Below are 23076 nucleotides of genomic sequence, written 5' to 3' on the forward strand. Positions count from 1 at the left end.
ATTAGCTGTGCGATTTGGCTGGCTACTTCATCAGCTGAAAGTAGTGTTAGAGAAACCTTTCTGTAAGTTAAACTATCTTGCCGTCACAGGACCTGATATATCTTTTGCCGTTAGTGTATTAAGTCAATTCATGAGTTCTCCTTGTACTACTCATTGGGATGTTGTTCTTCGAATCGTTAAATATTTGAAGGGAACACTAGGCAAAGGACTACTATTTAAGAATTATGGTTGTCGCGACCTGAAATTTCTCTCGGGCTAATGGATTGTTAAGACTAAGCCTAACTCGGGCCCTCCCAAGCCCTACCAATTCGCAACTTAGGGTTTAAGTTTTTAACATGCAAAAGCTTTCATGCTTGGAGTCGCCACTAATCTATTTATGGTAGGTCGATTAGAAACCTAAATAAAACATAGGGAGATATGTTTTATTCCTACGAACCAGAGATTCTAAGCCCGGGGACTTGATTACGCTAGATCTGGTCTAACGCCCTTTCGGTACCTTTTCTTTTCAAAAATGTTTTGGCAGGCAGTTTGGATCCATTTCAACTTAGTTATTAACATGTGAGGTGTTCATGCGAGTGCGCAAACCACCAATTTAACACCCAGAAAGCATTAAATAAATTGCAAGTTTGGAAGAATTACTTACTTGGAAGCAATGTAAGCATCTGCATTGTTAGCTAGAAAATCACATTGACAACCTAATATGATTTCTAATTAACAAGCAATTCACTCAATTTCTTTTTTGGATTTTCACTTATTTAAATGAAATCTAGCCTATATGCAATGACATGCGAAAATGACATGCGATTAATGCAACCTAGCATGCAAACTATATGTCGTGCGACGACGTGACCTATTTCTAATGACAAGACGAATGATTATTTTTGGTATTTTCTCAATTTAAATTCGGAATAATAAAAATGCCTAAATTAACATGCAAACTATGATGACTTAATCTACCCTAGCATGATTTCTTTTTAGGATTTTTGTTAAAATTCGAAATAATGAATAACCTGAATAATCTATTAAGATTAGAATATTACTTAATTTAAACTAGGAAATAGATCATCTCAAGTCCTAATTTAAATTAAATAACTACTCTATCTTCTAGATACATTTAGGATTCCTAGACATGCAAAAACTCTAATTCAAATCTAATTAATATTTTTTTGAATTTTCTGTTTATTTGAAAAAGGAAAGCAATTAAATAAACAAGGATAGCAACCACATTCAAAACGTCCACGCGATCCGCCATATTTGTTTCAAACTCGGATTAGGCACAAAAATCAAACTATCGGTCATATCTATAGGGTTATAGATATCGACGGAAAGCCGATTATTCAAATTTGGAAAGCGGATAAAAATCATTATCGTACTCAAGTGGTTATGGATAGGATAATAATTTTCCGTATCGCCGCGTATCGAACCTTAGGGATAAGGTCGGATAGTCGTCCAGATACGTTGCTAAATTAGGAAGTTTTCCTAATTTTGAATATTTAAAAATATTGCGGATATATCGAACATTATCCTAAGATTTCTAAATATCCACATGATATTCACGAAATATTCAAACACCCATATTAGGAAATTGAATATTCTAAGACTATAGATGAGAATCTTACCTAATTTGTGGATATTTCCGATTCGAACTTGGATCGGACTCGGGCTCGCGGATCGGGACGGTGGCCGACGGTTTCGCGACTGGGGCTCGATGGTGTGGTCGTGGGCTCCTCGGTGTGATTTGCGCGGAGCTGCTACTTCATGGCTTCGTCATCAAAGGGAATCACAATAACCGACAAGGAAATTTATCGGACTTCCCGGCAAGACCAAAGAAACCTGCAGATAACTCAAATTGGATCCAACGAATTCTGTTGACTTCGTTGGACCCACTAAGCAAGGAAGCAAGACCAAGTGGACGTCACAGAGGCATGATGGTGGCAGCAAAGATTCACTAGACCCGATACTAAATTGGGGAGCGCACCGGAAATTCAACGGCAGGGAATCTACTGGACTTGACTGGGACTCGAGTGCTGGAACTGGCTGGAGCGTGCTGTGACCAGCACAAGTCAAGGCCGAGAAACTTTGCCGTTCGTTGGATTCAGCGAACGTCCTGGATGAGCAGCTCTCGGTGGCAGGTGCAGCGTTGGTTCAGGTTGACGATGAGCACTAGTTCTGCTGGGCTGCTGTGCTGAACGTCGGAGAGGATGGGCTCGCTGAGAATCTGCAGAAAATTGTTTGGAATTACTGGAAACCGCTCGCGCTTACTGGCTGGTATCTCTAGGCGCTCGCTGACTGTTGGAGCAGCGTCTGAGGCGTGAAGGGCTGAGGCAGGGACAACTTCGGATGTTGGAAGCGTGGTGGTGCAGAGTGGCCAGCAGCAAAGGGGCTCACAGCAATCAGTGATGAGCAGTTCGGCAAGGGTATCACTGAGTTGGACTTCACTTGGACGTAGTATATTGACTCCGTCAACAAAAGCCAACCTTGGCTGAACCTGCAAAATCAGAGAAGATCGAGCCAAACATAGAAGTTCAGATCTCAGTTGGGTTCACGGCAAGGACAGCATCAAGTGAGGGCGAAGCAGCTCGTGGGCAGTGGCTCCTCGTCGTTGTCGGAGGTGGGCACAGCAGCAGCAACTTCTTCACGGACTGCTGCCGACTTACTTAAGTGACGCAGCGATGAGCGGAGGAACAGCCACGAGGAGGCACGAAAGCAGCAAGAAATAGAGTCTGGTCATGGAGCTCTCGGTCGTGATCGTGTAGACACATGCCCAAGGAAGACGACGACTCTTCTCTCCCTATGAACTTTCTTGTTTTCTCTCTATGTTTCTTGTGTGTGATCAGAACCCCCAAAAGAAAGCCTGACCTAATAATGTATATATAACACTAATCTAGGTCAATTAGATGGGCTCTCTAGTCCTAATGGGCTTAGGCTTGGGCTTAGATTTTAATTTAATTTAAATGGGCTGAATTAATTAAGGATAATGGGCTGAATTAAGCTCAAATTAAAACAACCGAGCCCGTTTGACTTGTAATTCCCGGCCCTTGCATTCCAAGCGAGCCGAGTCTCGTTCGATGAAATTTTAAGCTCATTCGCCACTGCCAATCTGATGCAAAATGCAATTAATCTAAAATGAATTTAAACTAGATGTTATGCAACCTAAATATTTTTGTTTAGGGGTTAAAAATTTAATCCCTAATTTTCTATACAAATTACGACTAAATGATACGCCAAAATTTAGGTGTCAACAATGGTCATTTAAACACTACATGCTTCTCCTTACCAAAAAAAAAACACTACATGCTTCTCTAATGCCAATTGGACTAGATGTCCTATTGATAGGAGATCTACTTTGGGTTATTGTGCGTTTCTTGGAGGCAATTGAGTTGCGTGGAAGAGCAGGAAACAATATGTAGTTTCCCAATCAAGCGCTGAAGCTGAATATCGAGCTATGACACATGTGACGGGTAAATTATGGTTGAGGATGTTACTATTAGATATTGGAATGTCACCGTCAAATCCATCAGTTTTATATTGTGATAATCAATCCTCTATTCATGTTGCATCTAGTCCTATCTTCCATGAGCGAACTAAGTACACTGAGGTTGATTGTCATTTTGTGCGAGTAAAAGTTCAAAAAGGGGAAATTATTCTTCAACACACAAAGACGGAGGATCAACTCGTAGACATTTTTACTAAATCTCTATAGAAAGAATAGAGTGAGTTTCTTATGTAACAAGTTGGGATTATTTGATATCTATATTTCAACTTGAGGGGGAGTGTTGAAAAGTATTGTTAGTAACAAGGGTAGAATAGTAATTTATGTTTTAGTAGGGTTAAGCATATATATTTGTAACCCTATATTGATTAATAAAACACGATTATCTCTTCAACAAAATGGATACTGTATGGGAAGAAAAGGAGGCCATGGATAATAGTAAACTATTTACAGAAGACTATTCAAGAGACTTAATCAAAGGATCAACACAAGCATTTGTGGGTAGGACTGTATAATCCTTATTGCTGACATGTATTTCTATGAGAGAAAATCCCACCAAAATCTTAAAATTTTCTCCAGAGTCACCGAATACCCCAAATTTGTACCGGTAACCCAAAAATCTCTCTCTCGTCACAGTTTCGTCCATTATGGTCATTAAAGACGGATGTGGCATTATGCGTAGACAATGCCACGTTGGATTTTTTACTGTCATTATAAATGGAAGTTAATATTTTTTTGTCACGGATACAAATTTTGGATTATTTGTGAGACGAAAAAATCATTTGGGGTAGTAGTGTCTCACGAGGAAAAGTTTCCAAACAACGCAATTATTATTATTGCTCTATTACCCTACAGCGTAATAATTATTTCATTAGAGCCTTATTCCATTACTATAATCGAACGGGCTAATAGCATATTTTGTCATTGGAGCCTTTCCTAACACATACCCAACATAGATTTGGGATCATACCTAGAATAGCAATTCCTTTTGTGGACCTATTGTGGCGTTTTCATTTCTTTCACTAAAGAAATTACGAAACTCTCCCCGCTCACCAATATCGACCCGTGTAAACATCGAATCTTATACTCCTAATAATTGTGTCCAAATAGATTGCATCAATGCATGTCTTGGTGAGACAACCATCGACGATCCAAAGCAATCACATCCTCGTCATTTTCAGGTTTCTTCGTACCGTTTGAGGTCACATCTTACGAAATATCTATACCGACCCGGTTCGAAGATTACTAATAAGAAGAAAAAAAAGGGAAAATGACACTAGAAGTACCATAACTTTCGTACGGTGCTCAGGTTAGTGTCGAAATTTTTCAAGCAATCACTTCAGTTCCATATTGAAGGAAAAACGATCACTTAAGTGTCTCCAACGACATATTCCCGTAAGAAATCCTCCGTGGCTTTTTTAATAAAACATTAATGCCTACATGGCTTTTTTATAAAAAAGAAAAGAAAAGAAATAATCTCAGCCCTTTAAATAATTGCAGAGCTTCATGCATTGCGGACCGTGGGATCTCTTCTTCTTCTTCTTCTTCTTGAAATGCTTGGATGCTACCTTCAGCAACTTGTTCCAACCTTGAAAAATCCCAAAACAAATGAACCCTAAATTGGAAATTCTTAATAGAAATTCAATAATCCAAACTTAGATATCCATAATCAAGCAAAAAAATCACAAAAACATAGAAAAGAAATCGTTAAATAGAATGAATTTCTAAAAAACATTTAACAAGAATGGAGAGAATCGAATAGCGGAGTAACTTTCTAGGGAAAATTACCAAAACAGTCATAAACCTATTGCAATTGTGCCAATTCAGTCCTAAACCTTTTGCATTTGTGCCAATTCAGTCCATCCAGTCAATTTTGGGCGGCCAGCGCTGACGTTGACACTGGCCGTCTGGTCAACGCTGATGTAGTAATTTTTTAATATTATTTTTATTTTTTGGAATTATTTTTTTATTTTTTCTTTTCTTTTCTTTTCTTTTCTTTTTCCTTCATCTTTAACCTACCGACGACCGGCTAGAGGCGGGGGCCGGCGAGGTCGGCCCTACCGGCCTCTGGCGAGGCTCGACCTCGCCGTTGTTGGGCGAGGCCGACCTCACCAGATCTGGCGTGGAGCCTTGCCAGTTGCCGGCGAGGACAAGCCCTCGCCGTCGCGGGCAAGGTTGGCCATGGCCTCGCTAGATCTGGGCGAGGCTTGACCTCGACTGGTTAAGCGGAGGCTCAACGGCCATGGCCATAACCGTCAAGCTCCGGTTCCGCATCTGGGTCTGCGAAATCTAACTCCAGTTGACGCCCCCCCGGGCCACCTCGAATCCAACTGTCCGTGGATTTTCGTCGTTTTCTCTCAATGTCGTCGCGCAACCAGAACAGGCCGCCTCGCAGCCCGAACGCCGTGAGTATCAATCCCCTCCCCCAACCTCTTGGGATGTTTTTGCTTTGGCATTTTTTTCTGTTCAACGGACGAAAACCCGAGGACAGTCGAATTCAAGGCGGCCCGAGGGGGCGTCAACCGGAGTCAGATTACGCCGACCCAGATGCTGAACCAGAGCTCGACGGATTTGGCCATGGCCATCGAGCCTCCGCTTGACCAGTCGAGGTCGAGCCTCGCCCAGATCTAGCGAGGTCAAGTGCCCTCGCCATGGTCGACTAGTCGAGGTCGAGCCTCGCCGTTGACTGGCGAGGTTGGCCTCGCCCGCCCCTGGCGAGGCTCGACCTCACCGTCACTAGGCGAGGTCACCATGCCAGATCTGGCGAGGTCAGCCTCGCCCAACGACAGTGAGGTCGAGCCTCACCAGCGGCCGACGGGGCTGACCTTGCCGGCCAGAGGTTGAAGATGAAGGGAAAAAAAAAAAAGAAAGGGAAAAAGAAAAGAAAAGAAAAATAAATAAATAAATCAAAAAAATAAAAATAATATTTAAAAATTGCCATGTCAGCATTGACCGGACGGCCGGCACCGGCTGGCGTCCACGTCAGCACCGGGCGGCCGGCACCGGCTGATGTCAACGTCAGCACCAGCCGGCCAAAATTGGCCGAATGAACTAAATTGGCACAAATGTAAAATATTTAGAATTGAATTGGCACAATTGCAATATGTTTAGGACTATTTTGGTAATTTTCCCTAACTTTCTAGCAAGAGGCTCACAGGTAATGTTCATCGGAGTGAGCAATGAATCAGAGACCTTCACCGACTTCTTCGTCTTCATCATCTTCTTCTTATCACTCATCGAGAGATTGATCTTCTTCTTCGTCGTCTTCTGTGAATCGAATCCAAAGAGGAGCTACTCGGAGTGGCTTCTCGATTGATCTTCTTCTTCGTCGTCTTCTGTGAATCGAATCCAAAGAGGAGCTACTCGGAGTGGCAAAGCAGTCGGAGTCAATGGAGAAGTGGAAGCGAGGGAGGAGCGGAGACCGGATCAGGCCTTGCGAGTAATCAAAGCCGAGTTGTCCGGGAACTTGTGGAGGAGGTCTCGCGACATCACTAGCTCCAGATACTCCCACCTTGCAGGAGACTGAGGCTTTCTTCTTCGTCGATGTTAGCTCCGTTCATGGCATCGTTCTCTATTGCGAATTGCAATTCGTTTTGCTGTTGAGCAAACATGTTTAGCGACGTCATTTAGGGCTTTTATGCTGACTCAGAGTGCTGGCAAGCAACATCGATTGGAAAAAATATTAAAATATTGCTATGTCATCATTTTTTTTTTACCAAAGTTGCACTAAAATGATCGCTTAAAAAAATTTTATACTAAAGTGAGCGTCGCACGAAAGTTATGATACTTCTGATATTATTTTCCCAAGAAAAACAGGACAATGTGATCTAGAAACATTTCATCTTTTCATAGAGTTAAACCTGCTTTTCACATGATGTTTATGTGAATCCCATCTTGTGGTTCGTTGATGTGATTGTGATGCTACAATGTCTATGGCATGAATCACCAATAATTGACCTATCCGTGTATCTCTTTAAACAATCGGGTTGGTTTTACCCGAAAAATTGATAATCGGGCAGGTGGCTTTAAGACTGCCTCTTCTCAATGTCTCAAATAAATGGAAACTGCAAAAAAACTTGACTCTACTCCAAGAGCAACATCATTCTTTCCATGGTGAGAAATCTTATCATGTTATTTATCCCTGTCGTCTCGCGGAAGCTTCTAAGCAAAAACAACGATGGAGACAATGAGCCTCCTTATCAAAAGACAAAAACGGTGTGATCATCTCTTAATCAATTGTTATATTTTAACTAGAGACGCAGATAAAAATTCATTAAACTTCCATTCTCCCTTAAGGGTCGTCTTTCACCAATAAAACATGGGTTTTTTTTCTTTTTTGTCTTACTCTTCTCTACTATGTACATATGTGTGCGGTGCTTCCGGGGATCAAACCCCGGACCTGATACTCTCTGGCCCCACCCCCTAATCCCTTTGCCAGCAAAGCCGTATGCCTGTTGGCTAATAAAACAAGGGTTAAATGCTTACAAAAATGTGCCTAATCTGTTTTGCTCATTGCCAGCTTCTTTAATGACGGCAGTCATCGACAAACACTAAGACTCGGTCGACTATTTGTATGCGCATTCGTCGAGGGAGATACGACTAAACAATTAGTACAACCAAAAGAGAGAGAGAGAACATTCTCTGCTTTCGAGAAAAAGAACCTTATTTTTTTTACGGACAGTATATCTAATGATGTGATGAAATACCGCCAATTCAATTAATTGTGAGTCTCAATCTTGAAAGATCGATAAAGTATTGTCCAGTATCATTTTACGCCCGGAAAAGGGTGAAGAGTAAAAACCAATTCGTCGCCCCGGAGGAGCCCTAGGGAAACTTATTAGTAAACATATATTCCCCTCTGTAAGAGTTAAGAGTAAGGATCTTCTTGAAGAAAACTATGAAAGTGAGAGAGCGATTAATTATTCGACCATGATTAGCCAACCTTCTTATAAAGAGCATAGCAAGTTGAATAAACACAACTTATAGAGTAGGTGCTCTTCCTCTCTGTCCCTGCAAAACAAGATGACGGGAAAGGTTGAAGAGAAAGGAAGTGCAGATAAAGATGATTACACGCAAGATGGCACTGTGGACCTCAAAGGCAGACCCATCCTAAGATCCAAGACCGGTCGATGGAACGCTTGTTCCTTCATCGTCGGTAAGGGCAAAGTCGGTCACCCGGCCTTTCTATATGATATCGAGGCTTGGTTAGTGGGACGTAGTCATGTTTCGGGTTCATAAGTTTTCGCTTTGATATGTATCGGCCAAAGCTGCTAGATAAATAGTACATTCTAGAAAAGTGCAATTTCATAATTTGGGCAGAAAAGTAAGAGTTAATTTTCAGATATAACAAGTTGCGTCATACTCAGATTTTGCTTCTGTAATTCTTGTTTACCGAATCCTCAAACGTACGTAATTCCGTTACCAGGTGGGAGAAAGAGGAAGGAGTCTACGATTTGATCCACGTTAATTCATTCTAGTGTTGTGTTTGTAGGATACGAGGTATTTGAGAGGATGGCGTACTATGGGATTGCATCGAACCTTGTGGTGTACTTGACAAAGAAGCTCCACGAAGGCACTGTGACATCCTCCAACAACGTCACGAACTGGGCTGGGACGGTTTGGATGACGCCCATCCTCGGCGCATATATTGCCGATGCTTATCTCGGACGTTACTGGACTTTCATTTCCGCATCCGTCGTTTATCTCGTGGTATTGCGCATGCATTAGGATTCATTTATGTAGGTATACATACAAAGTCGGTCTTTAACACGCTTAACGAATGCGCAGGGCATGTCCCTCTTAACGCTGGCAGTGTCGCTGCCGTCGCTGAGGCCTCCATCGTGCGCCTCGGGGATCAAAGAAGAGGAATGCAACAATCATGCCTCCCCCCTCCATATAGGCATCTTCTACTTCGCCCTCTACATAATCGCAGTTGGGACGGGCGGGACCAAGCCCAACATCTCGACCATGGGCGCAGACCAGTTCGACGACTTCGAGCCCAAGGAGAGGGCCCAAAAGCTCTCATTCTTCAACTGGTGGATGTTCAGCATCTTCTTTGGGACACTATTCTCGAACACAGTCTTGATCTATGTACAAGACAAGGTGGGTTGGGGATTGGGGTATGGCCTTCCCACACTAGGGCTTGCAATATCAGTCCTAGTGTTCTTGGCGGGCACTCCACTTTATAGGCACAAAGTGCCCTCAGGAAGCCCATTCACAAGGATTGCTCAAGTGTTGGTGGCGTCGATCAGGAAGCGGAAGTTGCCTGTTCCGAGTGATCCGAAGGAGCTTTATGAATTGAGCTTCAAACAATACGCGGAGTCCAAGAAATTCCGGATCGATCACTCTACTTCTATAAGGTACACACTTCCCTAATTATGTGGATTGTAATCAGATTGTTTCCTTGAAATTAACCATGACTGTTTCGCGTCGCATTTGTAGATATCTTGACAAAGCCGCAGTGAAGATTGACTCAAGCTCGCCGTGGATGCTATGTCCGGTGACCCAAGTAGAGGAAACCAAGCGGATGGTCAAAATGCTCCCGATCCTAGCTGTGACGTTCATCCCAAGCACCATTGTTGCGCAGGTGCACACACTCTTCATCAAGCAGGGCACGACCCTGGACCGAAGCATGGGCCCCCACTTCGACATCCCTCCCGCGAGCCTCACCGCGTTTGTCACGATCTTCATGCTCATAAGCCTCGTCATCTACGACCGGTTCTTCGTCCCTGCCGTCAGGCACTATACCAAGAACTCTAGAGGCATCACGTTGCTGCAGAGAATGGGGGTAGGCCTTGTCCTCCACATAATGATAATGGTCATCGCTTGTCTGGCCGAGAGGCGGAGGCTGAGTGTCGCCAGGGAGAATGGCATTTACGGTAAGCTCCAAACAGTCCCTCTCACCATCTTCATCCTCCTGCCACAATTCGCCCTCATGGGAGTCGCCGACAACTTCGTTGAAGTGGCGAAGATCGAGTTCTTCTACGACCAAGCGCCAGAAGGCATGAAAAGTCTAGGAACATCTTACTTCACTAGTAGTTTAGGTATCGGGAACTTCCTAAGTAGTTTTATTCTCAAGATGGTCTCGCGGATCACCAAGGAACACGGCCACAAGGGTTGGATCTTGGACAACCTTAACATCTCCCACCTCGACTACTACTACGCGTTCTTGGCGGTCCTCGCGTTTCTCAATTTTCTTGTGTTCCTTGTCGTGGCCAAGCTGTTCGTCTACAACGACGAAGTCACCTTTGATAAAGAGATGGAAGCTTTACCTGCTAATTCAGCTTATCATGAGGCTATGACCGCAGGGGAAGACACATATTATGATGCAGAAGATCGATACACGTATAATGATACATAGGATTGATACTATGTAAGCTCTATTATATACAGTTGATGGACATTTTCTTCTTTATCCCCCTATGACTATCTGTTCATCATTGATTGAGTCGCGCCGAAACCCGTAAAAACAGAAATTCCTGGTAATTTTTCACGCATGATTGTACACTAAGTGGCATATGAAACCTTGGACAAGCAGCAAAAGTACATGGAATCCCCTGGAGATATTGGAAATCATGAAAATTGAGGTTTATGGAGGATTAAAAGATGGATTAAGTCATCAAAATGGATACCCTATGGGAGGAAAAATAGGCCATGGACGATAGTAAACTATTTTACATTATAGAAGACGATTTGAGAGTACTATGTCTCTTATCTTCCACTCACTTTAACAATGTTAGATGATTAATTATAATTATAATTGATATTAATTATAACTAAACTTATTTATATTATTTATGAAACAACGACACTAATTATAATCAATTGCACATAATCACTATACACTAATTATAGAAAATAATGAGTAATAATTAAATAATTTACGTAAGAATAACTATGTTATCTTGATAATATAAATTATTTATTATAATAAGAATTATTCACAATACAATAATTAGCATAATAGTAGTTGCTTACTAGGTACGGTTACCAAAATTTTCATAATTAAATATTATCTTATCCGTGATTGATTTAATTACTAATTATATGTATAAACGCTCAAATTGTTATATACTTATATCTCAATCATACTATTAATTATGTAAAAAATTAATATTTATGACTAAACATACATTATATAATTCAATTTTATATAGTAATTATTACTTCATAGATGAAAATATATATAGTAGATTTTAAAATCTTGATAATCTATTTGGGTTATTACACTCATAAATGGCTATTAAAGTAATATTCACTATAGTATTATATTCATGTTAATATAATCATTCGTTATGTGCTAAAATCTTAAAATTTTTATATAATAAATTATATACCAACATGGGGGCACTAAACTTGTGTATCATAATTGACTTTAAAGCAATAATTATTATATTCCATCTAATTCTGATTTAGGGGTATTTTGAGTATTTTGATCGTATTCCTCTTTTATTACATATATCATTCATGAAAACAAATAGCGTAATAAGTATTACAATATTTAAACCAAATAGGGATATAATAATGACAGCTTTATTTCATTACAGTATAATAATTATTGCATTACAATCTTATTCTAATACTACAACAAAACGGGCTATTGGTATATTTTATTCCATAAAAGTTTTGAATTCGTCATTTATATTGGAAATGAGTGAAATGGACCCAAGGAATGGCCATTGCTAGGGGTGTGCAAAAAAATCGAACCGAACCGCCCTGTTCTGGGCAATTCCCACGAGTACTGATCCAATTCCCGGTTCCAAAAACTTAGAACCGTTGAGTATCGGTCCAGTTCCCGGTTCCCGGGAGGGAACTGCCCACCCTAACCACTCGGACCGGACCATTAGATATATATAAAAAAAAAAATTCAATACATAATTCCTGCCCTCGTCTCACGGCTTCACGCTCCTCAGCCTCCTCACGCTCTCTGTCAAAAAAGAAAAAAACCTTTATTCCTCTCATCTCAGTCTCGCAGCTCGCTCTCTCACGCTCTCTGCGAGACTCTCGCAACTCGCTCTCATAGAGTCGTAGATCGCAGCTCTCTCATTGTAAAGCTGAAGTCTGCCAGCAAAAGACACGTCTGGCAGTCCAACTTCTCACCCTTCTTAACATTCTCTCTATCTGAGGCTTGCGGCTCTCTCATTGTAAAGCTGAAGTCTGCCAGCAAAAGACACGTCTGGCAGTCCAACTTCTCACCCTCCTTAACATTCTCTCTATCTGTCTGAGGCTTGCGGTGTTTCTCATAAAGTTTCCTAGGAACTAGAGGAAGTCAATGTACTTTACAGGCAAACTCCCCATCTTGAATCCTGTAAGCTGAGCGATTTCAGAAACTTGAGGACCAATATATAAATTGTGAAATTCCTTTTTGCCAGCAATTGATTTAGGCTTATTCATTTATTTTGTCCGCGGCGTTGCGAGGGGAGCTAACTAGTATATATCAGTTTTTGAGTCTAGGCGAGCTGATGATGGGCCAATTAGTCGACCTTTTCAGCATAAAATACTTCTCAAAAATCACCAAATCATCCTTGCTATCAAGTAGAACGGTTTCATCGACTCACTCGGGAACCCGACCTGACTGGTGGTCCGGTTCCCCGATGGGTCAAGGGAACCAATGGGCCGTTCTCGGTTCCCATTTTGTGGAACTGGGCCTTAGTTGGCGGTTTCCAATTACAAGGTGGGAATCATCCATCCTAGAACCAATCACCTCTAGCCTTGCAACCCTTTTTATATACATACCTGTTGCGACTTTCCTCAAGAAATATGCGTTGTTTTGTAGATCTCGAACGACGTTGGGTTCTTGTCGACATAAGGAAGAGGCAAGGCCAACGAGCTCCAGCGCCACTTTTCTCGGTGGCCGAAGGCGGGGAGCAGGTTGTCGCCAGTGGGAGGAGCAGTGGCCATTGGAGTCTGCTTAGGCCCTTGTGGTGGAGGTCCCACCTCGTGAACGAGTTGGTGAAAAGGGTTGCATTCCACAAGTGTGACCTTTTTTTTTTTCAATTTTCCAAAATTCACGTATCCTATCCAATATATCCCACCCCCTAGATGGGATTTTTTAATCTAGACTATATCGGGCTATATCTGGTCATATCTGGACTTCGCGTCACTCCAAACACCAAATAGGATAAAAGTTATCATATCCGAAATTTTATCCGGCCCACTAAACGTAGCTCAAGGGGATAATAGTCCAAAAAGTCATAAACTTATTATACGGTAGCCAATTCAGTTAAACCTTTCAATTATGTCAATTTAGTCATAAACATTTTAACGATTTGCCAATTTAGTACTAAATCTTTCTTTGTGTTAATTTAATCCTAAACATTTTAAAGATTTGCCAATTTAGTTCTAAACCTATTGTTTGGATATTTGGTCGGAATGACTACAGCGGCAAATTGTCAAAAGGTTTAGGATTAAATTGACACAATTAAAAGGTTTAGCACTGAATTGGCCTCGTACAATAGGTTCATGATTTTTTGGACGATTTTCCCAATCTTACATGCAAAGAAATGAAATATTGATCCTAAATGTAAATGATATTTTTTATCAGGGGTCAAGGTTGATCCCTAATTTTCTTATGAAATATATGATTAAATGGAATAGCCATAATTGTGGTGCCAACAATTCGCAACATAGATTGGGATTAAACCAACCCTAGAATAGCAATTCCCTCGTGGGACTATTATGGCATTTTCGAATGTGTCCTTTTCACTGAAGTGTGAAGTTACAAAAACTGTCCCATTTTACTTGCACGTTAGAGTGCTAATAGCATTCACTAGCCCATCAATACTGACCCGCGCAAACATCGAACCACGCTAACCAAATAGGATTCTAAAGATAACCCTCTACGACGCGACTCGCGAACCTGCATATCGAACAGTTTTCACTAAACCATGATTATACGCCTAACGATGGTGTCCAAATTGATTGCATCAATATATACCTAGGTGAGATAACCATGGACGATCCAAAGTAATACCAATCTCGTCATTTTCACGGTTCTTCGTACCACTCATGATCACATCTTAAGAAATAGTTATACCGACCCGGTTCGGAGATCACAATTGATAAGAAGAAAATGGCATTGTGATCTAGAAACGTTTCATCTTTTTATAGAATCAAACCTGCCCTTCACACGATGTTCATGTGAATCCCATCTTGTGGTTCGTTGATGTGATGCTTATTGTGTCTATGGCGTGAATCACCAATAACTGACCTAATTTGAGTTATCTTTTTTTAAGATTAGGCAGGTTTTACCCAAAAAACTTTAAGTACTCAGGCAGGTCGCTTTGAGGCTGTCTCTTCTCCATGTCTGAAGCTAAAGTGCTAAACATCAATTTCGTCATTTAGAAAGGACTCGTTCAAATGGATAGAAGCTGGGAAAGCTTGACTCAAATCCAAGACCAACATTCAATAATCTGTCGTGGGGAAACAACCTTAACTATGTTCTTCTGGCAAAAGGAACGATGTAGACAATGAGTCTCTTTATTAAAAGACTAGAACAGCCTAATAAAACTCTTAATTTATGTTTATATTCACTAGAGACACGCAGATGGACATCTGTCGAACTTCCATTGGTCTTTCCCCATTAAGGGTCGCGGTTTGCTAATAAAACAAGGGCTAATTAGTTGGAAAAATGCGACCTAATGTTTGTCGCTCATTCCTAGCTTCTTTCATGACTCCGATGTCATTGAGAAAGACCTTGGTCGACTCTTCGGCGGCGAATTCGCCAAGGTGGATATACCAAAACGATTAATACAACAACAAAAGAGAGAGAGAGAGATAGAAGCTACTCACATTTCAAGAGAAAAAATATTTTTTTCCTTTACAAAATTCTGAAATAACACTATGTGTAATTTCATCAATCCTATGGCGAGTCTCATATTGAAAGATCGATATAGTATCGTTAAGTAATCAGTGTCAACTTACGCCTGAATAGGGTAAAAAGTAAAAACCGATTAGTTGGCCTTGAGGAACCCTAAGAAACTTAGTAAATATACTTTTCGCTCCTGTAAGAGTTAAGAGTTAGGATCTATTCAAAAAAAATTATGAAATTGAAAGAGTAATTAGTTAGTCGACCATGATTAGCAAACCTTATAAAGGGCATAACAAGTTGAATAGACCCAATTTATAGAGGAAACTCTAGGTTGCTCTTCTTCTCTTTCCCTTCAAAACACAATGACCGGAAAGGTCGAAGAGAAAGGGAGTGCAGACAAGGATGATAACACACAAGATGGCACTGTGGACCTCAAAGGAAGACCCATCCTAAGATCCAAGACCGGTCGATGGAAAGCTTGTTCCTTCATCGTCGGTAAGGGCAAAGCAGGTGGCGCGGCCTTTCTATATGAAGCCAAGGCTTGGTTATCGGAACATAGTCATGTTTCGAGTTCATAAGTTTTTGCTTCGACATAAATTTGCCAAAGCTGCTAGATAAGTAGTTCATTCTGGCATTTCACATTTTGGGCAGAAAAGAGAGAGTTAACTTTTCCTGTCATACTCAAATTTTGCTTCTGTAATTCTTGTTTACTGAGTCCTCAAACGTACGCAATTCCGTTACCAGGTGGGAGAAAGAGAAAGTAGTCTATGATTTGATCCACGTTAATTCATTCTGGCGTTGTGTATGTAGGATACGAGGTATTTGAGAGAATGGCATTCTATGGGATTGCAGCGAACCTAGTGGTGTACTTGACGAAGAAGCTCCACGAAGGCACTGTGACATTCTCGAACAGCATCACGAACTGGGTCGGGACGGTTTGGATGATGCCCATCCTCGGCGCTTACATTGCCGATGCATATCTCGGATGTTACTGGACTTTCATTTTTTGCGTCCGTCATTTATCTCATGGTATTGCGGATGCATTCTGATTCATTTATGTAGGTACACAATACAAATTCAATCCGTAACACACGATTAGAAAGTGTGCAGGGCATGTCCCTCCTAACGCTCAGTGTTGGTGTGTGTCGCTGAGGCCTCCATCGTGCGGTCCAGGGATCAAAGAAGAGGAGTGCAACAAATATGCCTTGTCCCTCCAGATAGGCATCTTCTACTTCGCCCTCTACATAATCGCGGCCAGGACGGGCGGGACCAAGCCCAACATCTCGACCATGGGCGCAGACCAGTTCGATGCCCAGAGAGAGGGCCCAAAAGCTCTCATTCTTCAACTGGTGGATGTTCAGCATCTTCTTTGGGACACTGCTCGCAACCACAGTCTTGATCTACGTACAAGACAACGTGGGTTGGGGATTGGGGTACGGCCTTCCCACGCTAGGTCTTGCATTATCAGTCCTAGTGTTCTTGGCGGGCACTCCATTTTATAGGCACAAAGTGCCCTCAGGAAGCCCATTCACAAGGATTGCTCAAGTGTTGGTGGCGTAGATCAGGAAGCGGAAGTTGCCTGTTCCAAGTGAAACAAAGGAGCTTCATGAATTGAGCCTCGAAGAATACGTGGATCGAAGAAATTCCGGATTGATCACTCTACTTCTTTGAGGTTACACGCCCCTAACTCTATGGTATGTCATTACATAGTTTCCACGAAATTAAACAGGACAGTTTCATGTCACTTCTGTAGATTTCTTGACAAAGCTGCGGCGAAGATTGATTCGAGCTCGCTGTGGATGCTATGTCCAGTGACCCAAGTAGAGGAAACCAAGCAGATGGTCAAAATGCTCCCGATCCTAGCGGTAACGTTCATACCAAACACCATGTATGCGCAGATGCTAACACTCTTCATCAAGCAGGGCATGACCCTGGACCGAAGCCTGGGCCCCCACTTCGACATCCCTCCCGCTAGCCTCACCGCGTTTGTCACAATCTTCATGCTCATAAGCCTCGTCATCTATGGCCAGTTCTTCGTCATCGTCCCTGCCATCAGGCGCTATAGCAAGAACCCTAGAGGCATCACACTGCTGCAGAGAATGGGGGTAGGCCTCTTCCTCCACATAATCATAATGATCACAGCTTGTCTCGCCGAGAGGCGGAGGCTGAGCGTCGCCAGAGAGAATGGCATTTACGGTGAGCTACAAACAGTCCCTCTCACCATCTTCATCCTCCTGCCGCAATTCATCCTCATGGGAGTCGCCGACACCTTCGTCGAAGTGGCGAAGATCGAGTTCTTCTACGACCAAGCACCTGAAGGCATGAAAAGTCTAGGAACATCTTACGGCACTAGTAGTTTAGGCATCGGGAACTTCCTAAGTAGTTTTATTCTCAAGACGGTCTCTTGAATCACCAAGGAACACGGCCACAAGGGTTGGATCTTGGACAACCTTAACATCTCTCACCTCGACTACCACTACGCATTCTTGGCGGTCCTCACGTTAGTCAATTTTTTGGTATTCCTTGTCGTGGCCAAGTTTTTCGTCTACAACGAGGAAGTAACCTTTGATAAAGATAAGGAAGCTTTGCCTGCGAATTCAGCTAATCACAAGGCCATGACCGTCGAATGAAAACACGATAAAATGTCATACACATAATGATTTATAAGATCGAGACATTGTAAACTTTATTGCATATAGTTGACGGACATTATCCTCTTTATTCCCCTATGATTATCATGTTTGTCAATGATGAAGTTGCGCCGAAACTCATAAAAACTGAGATTCTCGTTAATTTTTAACACATGATTGTACACTCATCTTCTGTTACCGGCAGTATGAAACCTCGGACAAGCGGCAAAAGTACATGAAATCCCCTAGAGACATTTGAATCTTGAAAATTAAGGGTTATGGAGGATTAATAGACGGATAAGTCATCACAATGGATACCTTAAGGGAAGAAAAAGAGGTCATGGATGACAGTAAGCTGTTTTTTTTTTTTTTTTATGACCCGGGAACCGCCGTACAGCCGACAGCCGGCGACGTAAACCCGGGGTGACGCTAGCGCAGGACCCACCACCACGGCGCCACACTTAAGAATCCCTAACGACTACGCTGGGATTCGAACTCCCCACCCTTCGTGAGGGGCAGAGAGCGCGAACCAACGTAGCCGCTACGGGCGGTGGTGACAGTAAGTTGTTTTACATTACCTTTTGCCAAGAGGCTTACGTTCCATGCACAATCATGGAATCAGTATGCATTACATGACCAATTTTTTGGACAAAAGAAAAACCAATAACTCAATTCAGATCCCCACGAAGTTCATCGGAGTTTTTATTGATTTTCTGCTCTTATGTATCTTCTCGGTTTAATGATACAAGGTATGACAAATTTCAAACATATATATGCATGGGAGTGAATTTAGATCCATCTCTACTTCAACAAATTCAGCATATATGCAAATTCATTCTCCTGTTATATCATTGCTCCAATGGTCCGGATCCTGGGGATACATCATCTCTCTAGTTGATCTCTTCCTTCTCATCAAGCCCGTCATGTTGATCAGAGGTCTCTACCTCGAAAAGCTGACGTGGCTTAAGCTATCATCGTCCATACCCTCGAGATCCTTAGTGTTCATAGCTTTCCCAGAGCTCAATACTTCATGAGTCAACCCATTAGATTCCTCATTACCCGATGCACGCTCCTCGCCTAAAGGAGCGCACTCATTAAGCTGGTCTGCGTCTGCTTCCAACTTATTAGTTGGAGCACTAATTGGAACTTCCGAGGCATCTCCGACGCTCAAACTTTCTTCCAACATTGAACTGTCATCTGCTGTGATGCATGTAGAGTCATCGAGTCCGGGGCTGCTCTTGTTCGTTAATTGGTTTTCGGGAAGGTGATCATAACCCTCCTCTACAGCATCCTCGCATTGTCTCATCAAATCATCATTTTTCTCCATCTCCATTAGCTTTTCAACTGCTTTACCAGCAGCCGTGATGGCCCAAGAATTGTCGGTCGGATACCTATTTAAAAGAAAACAATGGAATAAAAATGAACGAACTAATGATAACTAAGACACATGCCCTCCTGATGGATGGCTTAATGTATAGCTTAACATGAAATCAACAACTTTGCCGATGTCACTTTTAATTAGTGCCAATTGATCTCGTGATCGAGCATCACCTTTGAGGATCCAACCCAGCTGAGAGATGTGCAGACGTCAAGAGATCTATCAGATCCGAGGGATTCTGAGAAAAGCATCCACTGCGTGTTGCTATTTCGGCTATAAATTGCGCGTCCAAGATAAATAGCTGCTTCAAGCAGATTACGATGGTACCAAAACAGAGTTAGTATTAGAGATGAGAATAACTCATGATAGTAGAGACAAGTGACTGTTGGTGAACGCTCATGCGAAGCTTCTAGTATGAAAAGCCGAACAAATCTGTATGTTCTCCCTAAGAGCTACCATATTCCTACATGAAATTGTTAAATGTAAGGCGTTAAAAAGAGACAAATAAAAATTAGTAAAAGATGAAAATCGCTCATAAATTGTAGGCCGCGAAAAAAAAGTTGGTAATTTTATAAAAATGTCGGTAAGTTACCAACAACTTATTGGAAAATCAGGTGATCGGTAACCTTTTTTACCAATAGTTTTATTGGTTGATAATTGTCCAAAAAGTCCTAAACCTATTGTACAACGACCAATTCAAGCTTTTCAATTTGATCAATTTATATGTTCACTTTACATAAATACATGTTATTTTCTTGCTCTGTCGATCATACCGGACATCACAAATAGGAAATGGGATCGACTTTTACTAATAAGGGATCTCAAAAGGAGGAACAAGCATACCTGCGGCAAACTTTTTGGATATCGGATCGTTGCATTGTCATCGTCAAAGTCCGAGTTCGTTTCTTCATTCGACATCGAAGAAAATATCGCTTCTGTCAACTCCCTCAAAAGCTCCATTACCCAACTATGCTCGAATGTATCTTCCTGAGCAAGTTTTTCTATTTCCCTAAGCTCCAAGAACAGCATCTGGGGATTCAAAGTAAGATGATGAACATTAAACCTGTCCAATTGACGATAATCATAACTATCTCCGAAACCTTTTGAACTAAAACGGCTTTGTCAAATGATAAAATGCAGGTTAGTAAACTTCGAGCAAATTAAAAAGATTTACATATAGGATAGATATTGATTGACAAAATAACCCTAGAAGGCAAAAGGGTGGTATACCTGAAACGAAAGTGAAGGCATCATATCATCGATGGAATGATTCTCTTCTCGGGCATCGATTTCTGAAATAGTTTGCTCATTGCTTTGCCAAGATGCGACTCTAGATATAAACACCCGACAAAAACAGGCTCGAAGCCGGTTATATGCCTCTTCAGTAGATGATAAACACGCATCGTACTCATCACCTTCGCTTCGACGAGTTATCTTGCCATCGTTTCGGAAACTGCTTCTGAGTATTCTGGAGAAAAGGCCTTCCAAAGTTGATAGACTCGCCAAAGCAGATACTTGTCCAGTCAATATCTCGACGGAGCTTGGGCAATCTTTCTCTTTTTTTAGACAAATTGTTTCGCCAATCACAAGTTTTTCGAGCATTACAGTATAGTGTATGAATAGATCTGTGAGTCCTCTAATGATTGAATTTTCCATCTGAGCTGCAACTAAAGGTGAAAGTTCTTCTGCAACAGCCTTGAAGAGAAAACAAAAACATCGTAATTAGTACAGGATATAGACTATTACCATGATCAGAAGGTACATCAATCTAACACTAAATGTCATATGGATCAACCTAAGTTCAATAAGAACATTATAATGGCTAGATTACTTTATAATTTGCCAGTGCACTTTTCCATCATTTAGAATGCAGATTAAATTATGAGCAACCAAATAAAGTCGATTTTCTGAATACAAAAATCACAACATAGTAGTATTACTGATCACTGAGAAATAAGCATAGAGTAATTAACCAAAATAATCATACCTGTAGTAATGTTATGAATTTACGACCGCTGTTCGTGAGAAAACAATATTCAGGCAAATGACCCACTTCCATCGACGAATATCCTTTGGCCAAAATCCCCGAAACGAGGTACTTACCAAGAATCCAAGTATCAGTAGCCGTAATTATGTCCACCACTTTCTTGAAATGATCTACATGAATTGCTAAAACCTCCTCCATGTGAGGTTGTATTTGCTCAATCAAGTATGGCCTCAATACTAACTGTTGATCCATCTCTAGCAAAGAGCAATAGGATAAAGCGAATTGCATCGATTGTACTGCGATGGACAGGCCGCCGCTTATTTCGGAAGCTGACTTTATGTACTCATCAAAATAAGCGACGAAAGCTTCGACTTCTTGATGTGCCCATCGGATGAATTCGAGACCGTATCCCGATACGTCTCCTTGCAACATCGCAAAGCTCCTTGCCGCTTGAGAGATCAAAGAGAAGGCAAGCTTCGAGAGTTCTCGTATGTATACTTCATTCAACAACGATTTCGATTGTCGTAGATTGCGCATTCCAGCCGCAATACGCGAGTGGTGATATTGAAGCGACAACTGGATTGCAAGATTGCTGTTGCCAAGTCTTCGAAGACCAATTAATGCCTTGTGAAGTTCCGGCGCAGTTTTTCTTTGATTCTGAGCCAATTGTGTTAGCTGAAGCACGAGCTTGACTTTCCTCTCAGAGATCATAGACTTATAAGAGTGTACAATGTTCGGTGAAGAGCTTACTTGGGCGTGCAACTTCGCGAAATTCCTGTCCTCTAATTCGAGAATGTCGACAGCTTCATCGACTCTATTCTCCATCAAGAGAATGTCAAGAGTCTCTAGGACATCGATGACGTGAGCCTGTAGATTGTTCGATAGGATCGATTCCTCGGCTTCATGTTCAATGGGGATTGGCTCCATTGCGTCTTCTATTGCCATTTCTAGATCCAACCCATCCATGAACTCCTCCACAAGTCTCTTTTGATTTGAAGCATGATCTTTTAATTGAACCAGTTCCCTCTCTATCCCTTCGACTTCCTCAAATACCCTGCACAATAGACAAAGCTAATTAATTGTCCCACGATTACATGAGAATAAGAGTCGATACCACAATTATTGTAACTTGTTATTTTTAAGGTTCTTTTTTTGTGTTTAAGTCTTTATGTAATTTGAATTTGAGGCAATCTTTCAACTCTCAAATGGCATATCTGATGGTACAGAAAGTAACGTAGATTTAACGTTCACGACGGATATAAGAGATCAAACCTTGTCGAAATAACATTACATCCGCGAAGTGATGATTCCATGTTCTCAACATGCGCAATGAAAACATTTTACATTAAGCACGACTACAATTGCGATTACAAGGCTCGAAATAATGAATGATCATAATCAAGAATTATCTTAAGAGCATATCTCATGCGTATGGTATCTCATGTATACATACAAAAGAAAGAAAGTTAGTACTCTAGATTAATTAAATGAACTTTGTTAAAGCTTCTTTGGTTGAGTACATCCAGGCAAGATAGTCGAAAACAAATTACCTAACAAAGGTTGAATAATTAGAATAGATGTTCTGGTGAAACTCCTCATCGGATGCCGCCTTTAGCTCGATAAGCTCCGAGTGGAGATGTTTTATACCCTAGCATCGAAGAAAAATTAAGATCAAGAAAAATCATTCAAACATATAACCTACATACAGTATCAAACAACCCATAATGTTTTGCCACGAGATCAGAGATGCATGCGTACCTTGGCAGTCATGGACTGCAG

At 41.5% G+C, this 23076-nt stretch overlaps 1 protein-coding gene and 1 pseudogene across 1 annotated transcript; both read left to right on the forward strand.

Moving 5' to 3' along the window:
• Nucleotides 1-8515: 8515 nt before the first annotated feature.
• Nucleotides 8516-10853, forward strand: LOC115677018 (protein NRT1/ PTR FAMILY 5.2-like). The gene is made up of 4 exons (XM_030600067.1): nucleotides 8516-8648; nucleotides 8985-9202; nucleotides 9281-9852; nucleotides 9935-10853. Exons 1-4 carry the CDS (start codon nucleotides 8516-8518, stop codon nucleotides 10851-10853), a joined length of 1842 nt encoding a protein of 613 aa, XP_030455927.1.
• Nucleotides 10854-15664: 4811 nt separating this feature from the next.
• Nucleotides 15665-17932, forward strand: LOC115677020 (protein NRT1/ PTR FAMILY 5.2-like; annotated as a pseudogene).
• Nucleotides 17933-23076: the final 5144 nt, after the last annotated feature.

This window comes from Syzygium oleosum, unplaced genomic scaffold (assembly GCF_021117445.2).
Source record: "Syzygium oleosum isolate NSW1041296 unplaced genomic scaffold, Sole_v2.1 Sole_v2.37, whole genome shotgun sequence".
NCBI lineage: Eukaryota > Viridiplantae > Streptophyta > Magnoliopsida > Myrtales > Myrtaceae > Syzygium > Syzygium oleosum.

What these genes read in the sequence shown, in the direction of transcription:
- LOC115677018 (XM_030600067.1), top strand. Translation starts at nt 8,516, where the DNA reads ATGACGGGAAAGGTTGAAGAGAAAGGAAGTGCAGATAAAGATGATTAC. An exon ending in CGCTTGTTCCTTCATCGTCG is followed by an intron (nt 8,649 to 8,984) that starts GTAAGGGCAAAG and finishes TTGTGTTTGTAG; the next exon opens with GATACGAGGTATTTGAGAGG. An exon ending in CATCCGTCGTTTATCTCGTG is followed by an intron (nt 9,203 to 9,280) that starts GTATTGCGCATG and finishes ACGAATGCGCAG; the next exon opens with GGCATGTCCCTCTTAACGCT.